The 11,490-nt window shown below is 44.0% G+C and overlaps 1 protein-coding gene across 2 annotated transcripts in view; it reads left to right on the top strand.

Annotated features, from left to right (window-relative positions):
* Positions 1-10,578, top strand: part of LOC144506167 (uncharacterized) — a 30,421-nt gene extending 19,843 nt beyond the window's left edge. The window contains exons 10-13 of one of the 2 annotated variants that reach the window (XM_078232013.1): positions 1,318-1,698; positions 3,738-3,902; positions 6,436-6,612; positions 9,536-10,578. In XM_078232013.1, the coding sequence (XP_078088139.1) occupies positions 1,318-1,698; positions 3,738-3,902; positions 6,436-6,612; positions 9,536-9,546 (734 nt within the window). In that variant the 3' untranslated portion in view covers positions 9,547-10,578. Of the gene's footprint in view, positions 1-1,317; positions 1,699-3,737; positions 3,903-6,435; positions 6,684-9,535 lie in introns of both variants that reach the window. The other variant, XM_078232012.1, reaches the window with a different exon arrangement.
* Positions 10,579-11,490: the final 912 nt, after the last annotated feature.

The following is an 11,490-nucleotide window of genomic DNA, read 5'->3' as shown; positions in this document are numbered from 1 at the left end:
TTCATTTATTCTCTTATGAAAACAAACATTTCCCTTAGGTACTTAATCTCTTCTGAGAACAAACGTCTTTATTCTATAACCACTTGGAGTTGCCAGTCAAACTGCTCACTTAACAGGTACCCCACTGTGATGATTTTAGGTTGTAACATAAACTCATGCAGCACGGTAGCACAGTGGTTAGCACTGCTGCTTCACAGCTCCAGGGACCTGGGTTCGATTCCCGGCTCGGGTCACTGCCTGTGTGGAGTTTGCGCATTCTCGTCGTGTCTGCGAGGGTTTCCTCCGGGTGCTCCGGTTTCCTCCCACAGTCCAAAGATGTGCGGGTTAGGTTGATTGGCCGTTGTAAAATTGCCCCTTAGTGTCCTGAGGTTTGTAGATTAGAGGGATTAGCGGGTAAAAATATGTAGGGATATGGGGGTAGGGCCTGGGTGGGAGTGTGGTCGGTGCAGACTCGATGGGCCGAATGGCCTCTTCCTGCACTGTAGGGTTTCTACGATTTCTATGAAATCCTATAATGATAAACTTATGTCAACAGACTGAAATAGCCAGCATTTTTTTTTAACTGCCCAATTTTTTTAAAAGCTTTAATAGTTGCAATGAGCTCTGTTAGTTCTTTGGTAGTTGTCAGTTGTTTGACAGCTTGACAGTTCTTTGACAGTTCCAATGGGTTTATGCACTTTTTACATACATTCCAGTCTACTTTCAACAATTTTAAATGGACACCTGACTTCTCCGAAAGGGTACTTTACCTCTCCCAAAGGGCACCTGATCTCTTCCAAAGGTGTCCTGGAATCATATGAAAACCCTTTTCCAAAAGAGTTATCCTGGTTATCCAAATGAATGCGCAAGGTTCAGACCTACTCCAATCAGATCGAACCTGCACAGCTGGACATTACTGATTTCAGAAACCTAGTTCATCAAAATCACATGAATAACAGTTACTGATTTACATGGGCAGCTGCCTCGGGAAACCATAGATGTGCCAATTAGAAACTGCCCCCACCCATGAGAATGGCAGAGGCTGCGTTCAGGGGTAGAGCTTCCAGATTTGGACCTCTGCGGGCATTTCCGCAGAGAAGGAGATCTCTGTGAAAATACAGACCATGTATTTCTTTTCCTTTCACATTCAGGATATATAATCTGGGATTGCACAAATCAAGTAAATCAGTCATTTTATTCAAGAATGTTGCTGCCAGCAATTTTTATGTAAAATGACCCCCTTGAAAAAATAAATCTGATCACTATAATAAACCATCACTGAAAACAGGTATGTGATAATTGCAAACTAACTATAGCTTTATCGTTTCTGGATTACAGTGGCTCACTTCTTTTCCAAAGGAAGAGAGTTGGTAACCAACCTGTGTGAACTACTGAGAAAATTACACCATGATTCCATGAAGGGCAGGAGCGATGTCCTTGATAATGTAAGAGAAATCTTTCAGTGCTGTGTCATCCAGTGCATGCTGGACACAACAAACCAGCCTGTGGACTACAGTGAAATCCAAACTCTGGACCCATACGAAATCTTTGAAAAAGCTCAGCATGGCATTCCAGAAAGTGCCATCAGAGACATCCTGCACCTTCAAGATTTATCAATGCTCGACAAATCCACCACACTTGAAGATTTTGCAGAGAAACTCACGATGAGCATGCACCGTCTATTCTGGATTGTGAAACTGGTCTTCGTCAAGTGTGTAGGTAAGTCATTAAATTGAGGGAATTTAATGCTTTCTTCCATTGTATCTTTGCCGTATCTTAGCCCTTATCATTCTCTGTGAGCACGTCTTAGAAATCTTAGAAAATCTTAGAAACCCTACAGTACAGAAAGAGGCCATTCGGCCCATCGAGTCTGCACCAACCACAATCCCACCCAGGCCCTACCCCCATATCCCTACATATTTACCCACTAATCCCTCTAACCTACGCATCCCAGGACAATTTTAGCATGGCCAATCAACTTAACCCGCACATCTTTACGTGTGGGTAATGCTGGTAATACAATAATATGAAAGTAACACTTGCAGCAAGTTTTTCCCTCACATGTTATTAATAACAGGAGATTTCATCTTGCCTTACAATTAAATCATTTAATTATTAATCGAATGTAAGTATAAAATCATCAGTTCAGGGCAATGGAAGACAGGAGAGAGATGTTAAAAAACACATTCTATACAAAAGATGAAAGAGGACCTGAATATTGTGAGCACTAAGGTTAATTGGTTGAATATGCTTTTCTTGTTCCTGTCATTTTTATCTGACGAATTCTCACTAAAGTAATGACAATTGAAAAGTTGCAGCTGTGTCAGTGCTTTAGTCAATCTCCCTTGTAGTTCCAAAGGGGAAACCAAGACCAAGTGCAGTAAGTGAACCTTGGTGAAGAGAAGGGAGGCCTGGAGAAGGGAGAGAGGTAGAATAGAGGAAGAATGGGAGAGAAGGAGAAGTGGGCAAAGGAATTGCTACTGGAGGAAAGGAGGAACCAGAAGTGGTGGTGGAGGAGAAGGAACAACAGAGGACAACGGGACAAGGCCCATTTCTTTGCGATAGCAGTGGATGGGGGATGGGAAGAAGCGGACAGCAAGAGTGGAAAAAATTGTGGGGTGAAAGCGAAGAGAGCTGAGGGGTAACTGAAACGGGCCAGCAAAAAGGGAATGAAGGAGAAAGACGATGGGGATTAGAGAAGAATTGACACTGGAGCAGGGCAATTTTCTTCCCAGTGGATTTGGAGCTGCATCATTACAGGGCCCAATTTTATTTGCATAGGGAAGTACTTTTTTTATTTTACTGGGGAAGGGGGGGAAAACATTACAGAGAGAGGTTTTTGGCTCAGGTTGCTGCTGAGTTGCATCTGGATAAGGGGTTGGAAGAGACATGTTGAGTTTGTGGGGTGGGAGCAAGAGATTTGCTTCTCAATGGGTGTAAGGCCAGTTATCGCTCATGGGAGGCCATGATTTGTTTTATATAGAAAAGGGGTGAGGAGGCTTCAGCTCAGACAAGGAGAGGAATTTAGTGGACAGAGGAATATCAAGAGGTTGGCCCAGCGTGTGCTCAGAATGAAGGAGAAAATATAGCTTGTCCTCACTGGGAAAATGGGTTTTCTTCCATGAGGGTCTTTGACCTCGGTGGGTAAACCAAGCTTATCTTCACTGAGGGTATGGGTAGCTCTCAATGAGAGGTGGGGCAATAATTGCTGAAAACTGTTCCATGGGGAGGCAGACGTCAATTAAGTCATTGAACCCAATTAGTTTTTCCCTTCCTGTCAGGTCAATCAAGCAGTGAGAGAAGCGCAAACAGATTGGCCTTTTTAACAATTTCTTTACTTTCCTTGTGGAGTCAGGATGGACAGGAGTGCTCCCGCTAACCCCCCCAACCCACACTGAAAGCTTAAGCCTCCATGGCTTCGGCCTTCATGAGATCCTGCAAAAGTTTGCTCTTTCTGACTTATTCAAGTGCTGTTGCTCTGCCGGCCAGGATGTGGGCAGGAGACTGACCAGAGAGATGGAGATAGTGCTCAGTCTTCACGCTGCCAACACCAGCATGGTTTTCTATAAGTCTCAGCCTCGCACATACCATTCTTGCCCGAGATTAAAATCGGGGAATCACAGTCTAGGAGCTGCAATTTTCTCCTACATCGCATCAGCATTGCATACTCTTCAACTGAAACCATTACCATTTCTAACAACTGAACGCATTTTGCAAAGTCTTTGGTTCCATGTGGAGCATATATTTTTGTTTTACAGATGGAAAAAGTACAAGAGAGAAAAGCTTGGAGGAGTCCATTAGCATTCTGTACTTTCAAAGCTATCAACGCTACATAGAAAGTGAAAGGGAACTTGGTGCATTGAGGAAACAACATGAATTAATAAAAGAAAGAAACTCAATTCACAAAAGAACACATTGCAAAGGTAAAGATCTGTTTCCTGATTTAAGTTTTATTTGATGGTTTGACTTGGGTCAAGTATATTTTTCTGAAGGAACGGTTTAGGAAGAGGTTTTGAGAGGATTGTGTTTATCATTGCTGGGATAAAAACAAATCTTTTTTTTAAAGTTTAGCCCGGTAATGGTCCCTTTGCCTCAGCCAAGAGTTGGTCGTAATGCCAAAAGTGTGCCATGGCAGGACTCACTCTTGACATTAGATTCACTGCTCACTCGGCTGTTAAGCTAGATTGTCATCTGCATTTCCAGATGAGCTTGCCTTAGTGGTGCTGCGGTGTGTGCCTGGAGGGTTGGTGTGGCTGGTCCTGGCATTTTGCATTGTGTTACTTGACAGGGAGGCTCTGCGCTACTCTGTTTAATTTTTGTTTTGTTATGGAAAATTGTACCTATGCAATAGCTCACACACCACATTCCCTCACAATGCTGTGCTCCAGGACTGAACAGATATTTTGCACTCTGGATTTCTCCAGCAGAAGCAGCGAGTCAGGTGTGTCACAGTGTGGACAGTATTTATTGCAGGCAACGGAATTGCACTCACCATCTGGAGCGAGCCAGCAGGAGCCCCGCATCACACCTCTTTGTGAGGGAGGCATGCTGATATTAATTGCCACTCAGGCACTAAGGAAGCCAGTGTATGCCTTCTCCAGGAACAAGGACATCGGGAGTGGAAGTCCTGCCCCCAAAAGCTGCCGGTCTATCAGAAGGCAGCAGCTATCTAAGGCAGGCATTGGGAGTGGTGACAGTTGCAAGCAATGCATCCAGGGTGAGGCCTAGAATCACTGAGCAACCCGGGCTACAGGTGAGCGAGGGCTGGATGGAAGTCCTGGATAGGATGGTAGGGGCTCTCAGGAAGGCAGAAAGGGTAGCCAGGATAGCTCTCAGCAGACATTCCCCCCCACTCTCCACCCATTCCCCTCATCCCACCCCCAGACGGTGGGTCCCTCAATCAGGCACTGAATGCCTTTAAACGAGAAAATTCCCCCCCACCCCCACCACTGTAAGCTCACAGCCAATGAGTTTGGTTTTTGAGCTTCATGTGTGATAGATAACTCCCACCACCAGCTCAATATCGGCTGCAGCGGGACCAGACCCTTAAGTGGGTGTTAATTGGCCTCGGTTAGCGGTGGGGTGAGGGCATCCCTGAGTGTAGACTTCATCTGGGCAGAGACTGGCAGGCAGCGGGCACCCCACCAGGAACTCCCCCACCCCCAATTAAGTGATGCCTACCTCCAAATGTGCCTCGGTGGGTGGGATGGGGGGAGTTAAATTCTGCCCTGAGTTTAAATCTTCAGAGGAGCAGAAATAATGATATGTGGGACCGACACTACATAAAACTTAGTTGATCTCATGTGCATTCCGCACACTGAAATCATTGGATACCTGCTTTACAACAATAAGAATGTTAATGCCATGTTGGGAACAATAATGCCGCTGATTTACAATAATTGAATAAATCAAATTCCATTTTAATAAAGTGATATTCTGTGATTCATAGAATCCCTACAGTGCAGAAGGAGGCCATTCAGCCCATTGGGTCTGCACCGACCACAATCCCACCCATGCGCTATCCCCATAACCCCATGCATCTTTGGACTGTGGGAGAAAACTGGAGCACCCAGAGGAAACCCACGCAGACACAGGGAGAATGTGCAAACTCCACATAGACAGTCACCCAAATCCAGAGTCGAACCCAGGTCCCTGGCACTGTGAGGCAGCAGTGCTAACCATTGTGCTTTGTGTATTAACGGCAGTTTTTATCTGCAACATTCATAAAATCATACTTCCCATCTATTGGGGTGTAAAACACCTCTGCTCATGGGTTGACCCAACCGTGTGTCTTCAATCTGTGCAGGCCTGGACAGGGTTGTTGTCCTGAGAGGCATATAGGTCATGGACCCTCCCAGCCTCTACTCCCACACACCCCCCCCACTTGACTTAATTCTCCCTGACCATCCCTCACTAACCCCACTCACCCCTACTCCCACCCACCCTCCACACCCTCACTCTATATCCCTACCTCCATCCCTCCCTCCATCACCCCTACCTCTACTGCATCCATTGACCTCACCTTCCTCCAACTGTCGGCTTTACTGAGTCGCAGAAAACCTAGTATTAAATTCAAAATGGATGTAAAGTCTGAGACATGGGGATTTGAATGGGCAACATGCCCCTGGTGGCACATTGGTCACTCACCACAAATATCTCCTGGAGTTCTTCCCCAGAAATGCATATTCCTGAGGCAGGCAGGCAACAAAAGTGAACATCTATCTCTCCCTTTTGTTACATCCATCAAAAACATGTTTCCTTGCACATCCCACATTAGCTGGCATATTGACTGTGTTGAAAGTTAACTGCAATATGTTGCCCTTCCAATGTGTTCTTCAAGAGAACCACAGATGAAAGAATTAAGCACAGACATCAGCTTCAGTCTGTGCACACACCCTTATATTCTGGTTCAGGTGGATGTTCATTTCTCCTATACTCACGTTTGTTTCTTATCAGATTGGTTACGCAAGAACTTCAGTGGCTTTGTACAGAAAATGGGTGAAGGGATTCAGAAGCCTGTGGTAGATACACTTTTTGAGAAGTGTCTGAATAAAGAGGAAGTGAATAACGTTTCATCAAAAACTACCTGCCAAGAAAGGAATCGGGAATTGCTGAGCATAATGCTCGACAAAGGTGAAGATGTCTGTAGAATGTTCCTTACCATTTTCTGCAACAAAGATCCTTCCAATGAGATGACTAGAAAGGTAAGTCAAGTAACAGCAGTTAACTTTAGTGATCAGTTTTTGGAGTTATTTACTGTAATTCCATCGCAAACCCAACGAAAGACAGGCATTGAGTGTTATATTGGCCCAGGACCACTGCATAAAGAACTGGGAATTCATTGTTTTGTGAGCAAATGGGATCAATTTAAGACAGTCCGAGCGACATGGTGGCACAGTGGTTAGCACTGCTGCCTCACAGAGCCAGGGACCCGGGTTCGATTCCTGGCTTGGGTCACTGCTTGTGTGGAGTTTGCACATTCGCCCCGTGTCTGTGTGGGTTTCCTCCTGGTGCTCCAGTTTCCTCCCACACTCCAAAGATGTATGAATTAGGTTGATTGGCCATGATAAATTGCCCTATGGTGTCAGGGGGATTAGCCATGTAAATTCATGGGGTTACGGGATAGGGCCTGGGTGGAATTGTTGTCAGTACAGGCGCAATGGGCCAAATGGCCTCATTCTGCACTGTAGGGATTCTATGTCCACTCTCTGCTCGCCAATAGTACAGATGAAGGAATCAATATTCTCAATTAGTTATTATTCTAATTTTCCAGTGATTGAAATGAATTTCAGTTTCCATTTTTGTGCTCTTGCAAAGCAGACTCGGGCAGTATGGAGTGATGCTTTATAATGGTTACTTCAATCTCTATAGATAATAATCCTCAACATAGAAAGTTTATGCAAGTAAGGATCTAGATATCGCTAATCTGTTCAAGTTGTAATACTGTTTCGATATGAATACTTTACTTAAATTCAATTTCTGTAGAAGGTCTACCCTGACCACTTTAGGTTTGGTTGGTAGTCAGTCAGTTGCCAAAGATTTTTTCACCACGGAGGAAAATAACAAAATAAAACCAAAGGGTCAATTCTCACAAAATGTATTCTGCTAAATAACTAACAAAAAAGTGGACCATTTCATGTCACAGCTGCTGTGGGAACATTACTGCGTTCATTCAACCACTCAAGGGATCAGAGTCAGTCACATGAACATCACAAGTCGCACTCGAAACCTCTGTTCGCACATCTGTCACAAACAATTACAGTCAAAGAACAATTAATTGTTGAACTGAGCTATGTGTAAGCTAAGTATAATTAACAGAAACCTTCTGCTCCTGACCAGAAATAATCAACCAGTTTTTACCAGAAAAGTTAATTGTACTTGCTATAGATGAAAAAACACTGAACTTGATAAAACACAATCAATTATAAGGTTGTCACTGATAATTAATTTGCATTCAATCTTTCAGTTAAAATGTACAGTTGAAATTTTCAAATTCCGTGCTGTGTCCTCAGTGTTAAAATCAATGATGCTTTTCATAAGAACATAAGAACTAGAAGCAGGAGTAGGCCATCTGGCCCCTCGAGCCTGCTCCGCCATTCAATAAGATCATGGCTAATCTTTTTGTGGACTCAGCTCCACTTACCCGCCCGCTCACCATAACCCTTAATTCCTTTACTGTTCAAAAATGTATCTATCCTTGCCTTAAAAACATTCAGTGAGCTGGCCTCAACTGCTTCATTGGGCAGGGAATTCCACAGATTCACAACCCTTTGTGTGAAGAAGTTCCTCCTCAACTCAGTCCTAAATCTGCTTCCCCTTATTTTGAGGCTATGTCCCCTAGTTCCAGTTTCACCCATCAGTGGAAACAACTTCCCTGCTTCTACCTTATCTATTCCCTTCATAATGTTATGTTTCTATAAGATCTCCCCTCATCCTTCTCAATTCCAATGAGTATAGCCCCCATGTACTCAGTCTCTCCTCATAAGCCAATCCTCTCAACTCCAGAATCAACTTAGTGAATCTCCTCTGCACCCCCTCCAGTGCCAGTATATCCTTTCTCAAATAAGGAGGCCAAAACTGTACACAGTATTCCAGGTGTGGCCTCACCAGCACCTTATACAGCTGCAACATAATCTCGCTGTTTTTAAACTCCATCCCTCTAGCAATGAAGGACAAAATTCCATTTGCCGCCTTAATTACCTGCTACACCTGCAAACGAACTCCTTGAGATTCCTGCACAAGGACACCCAGGTCCCTCTGCACAGCAGCATGCTGCAATTTTTTACCATTTAAATAATAGTCCATTTTGCTGTTATTCCTACCAAAATGGATGACCTCACATTTACTAACATTGTACTCCATCTGCCAGACCCTCGCCCACTCACTTAGATTATCTATATCCCTTTGCAGACTTTCAGCATCCTCTGCACACTTTGCTCTGCCACTCATCTTAGTGTCATCTGCGAATTTTGACACACTACACTTGGTCCCCAACTCCAAATCAACGATGTAAATCGTAAACAATTGCGGTCCCAACACTGATCCTTGAGGCACACCAATAGTCACTGATCGCCAACCAGAAAAACACCCATTTACCCCCACTCTTTGCTTTCTGTTAGTCAACCAATCCTCTATCTATGCTAATACATTGCCCGTAACACTGTGCACCTTTATCTTGTGTAGCAGTCTTTGGTGCGGCACCTTGTCAAATGCCTTCTGGAAATCCAGATACACCACATCCACAGGTTCCCCGTTGTCCACTGCACATGTAACGTTCTCAAAGAATTCCACCAAATTAGTCAAACATGACCTGCCCTTCATGAACCCATGCTGCGTCTTACCAATGGGACAATTTATATCCAGATGCCTCGCTATTTCTTCCTTGATGATAGATTCAAGCATTTTCCCTACTACAGAAGTTAAGCTAACCAGCCTATAGTTACCCGCCTTTTGTCTACCTCCTTTTTTAAATAGTGGCGTCACATCTCATTGCAGAACCTGAGACACTTATCTATGCGTCATGTTATGTCAAGTAATTCTTTCCCCTCTGTTACAGGCTCTTGCTGAATTAAATATCAGATTTTCCACAGCAGAAATGGATTCTCCTTCAAGTCTGTAACTCCTAGAATCTAGACGTGTTGACTTGGGATTCATGAGTGAATCAGGGCAACTGATGAGTTGGGAACAAAAACAGAATTTTGGATATATTGCAGGAAGTTGCATTCATTTACGCTGACAAGCTTTTGTTATACGAAATGGAGAAGTAATAATTTTGCTCCAAACTGAATTACTCTGATTTTTTTATAAAATGCATTTCTGTAATTATGTACAAGACTGTGGGTGGGATTTTCCAGCTGCGCTCGGCACAAGACAAATCCCGCCAAGATCAATGGCTTTTTGCACGTTCCTGTCCCACCCGCTTCGATTCTCGTGGTGGACGGGATGGGAAAATTCCGCCCTATGAAAGCGACAAGACATTTGCAGTTATAACATTGTAAATTTGCAACTGTTAACATGTGAGTTTATAATTCCGCTAAAATATTCTCAGCTAGCAACTATCTAGTCAAATCCAGTATTACTAAATCCCTTGTATATTTTCATGTTTGATATTCCATCACTGACACTCAGTAGCAGCAGTGTGTACTATCTATAAGATGCACTGCTGCAATTCACCGAAGATCCTTAGACAGCACCTTCCAAACCCATGACCACTTCCATCTAGAAGGACAAGGGCAGCAGATACATGGGAACACCACCACCTGCAAGTTCCCCTCCAAGCCTCTCACCGTCCTGACTTGGAAATATATCGCTGTTCCTTTGCAATCGCTGGGTCAAAATCCTGGAATTCCCTCCCTAACGGCATTGTGGGTCAACCCACAGCACATGGACTGCAGCGATTCAAGAAGGCAACTCGCCACCACCTTCAGGGCAACTAGGGATGGGCAATAAATGCTGGCCAGCCAGCGACACCCATTTCCCACGAATGAATTTTTAAAAAATCCTACAAATGTCACAATTTAAGAGTTAATTTTGTAACTTTATGATGACAACTATTTGTTTCCAGACTTTTTATTTTTACAATAAAGGCTAATAATCTATAATATGGTTCGTTTTTGTTCAGTGTATTGCTCAGATTATATTTAGCATGTGGAATTGATTTACAAGAAATGTTTCTCAATGCTAAATGATTGGGAAATGCTGAAGTGGCATTCTGCTGAACCTAGGTTTGCTGGTGCAACATGATATAAATGGCAATGGTACTAGATACTATGACCAAAATGTTACTGGTCCGCCCGCCATGAGAATCGGAGTGGCCAAGGGGCAGAGCATGAGAAGGCCCATTGACCTTGAGTGGGATTTTACGGTTTCGGGATGAGCGAGTCTGTAAAATCCCACCCGATTTGATGATGTAATGGTAGTTATGATGGACCTGGATGGTGCAGTAAGTTAATATATCGGGGGCAATTTGCAACTTCATCCAAGGTGGGAAGCTGGTAACTTGACTGCTGATATACACTCTGCATAATTTGGGGCCTGATTATCCTGATTAACATCAAATGTTGGAAATGTCTGTCAACAGGAGGTGGCTCCCTTTCAATCATCAATATACCAGAAAAAGAGATATGGGGGCAGGGTCCCGAGTAGGACTGGAATAGTGAATTTTCCACATATCCCAAGAAAAGGCAGGAATAACTGGGACCCATCTAAGTTTTTCGGGCAACTCAGGCTTTTTTTTTATGAGCTGGGAAAAGAACTTGAACCCTAAAGAACTGTGAAAGTGGCCACGCGTGTGTGCGCGTGCGCGTGCGCGTGTGCGTGTGTGTGTGCAGTCCAAAAATTGCAAGCAGCCAGAAACCAGACAGACTGCTGATTAGGTTATCACCAAACTAGGCCGGCAGCAAGACAATGCACCTGGTCTGGACTCAATACAGGTGATAATGGCCTTGTCCCAGAGCGAGGAGAAGCCCATTTCCCTAATGGGAAAACAATTAAATGATCTCCGATGGAACA

Source organism: Mustelus asterias, chromosome 17, assembly GCF_964213995.1.
Source record: "Mustelus asterias chromosome 17, sMusAst1.hap1.1, whole genome shotgun sequence".
Lineage (NCBI taxonomy): Eukaryota > Metazoa > Chordata > Chondrichthyes > Carcharhiniformes > Triakidae > Mustelus > Mustelus asterias.
The sequence above is the reverse complement of the archived record's forward strand: the minus strand, read 5'-3'. Positions and strand labels throughout refer to the sequence as shown.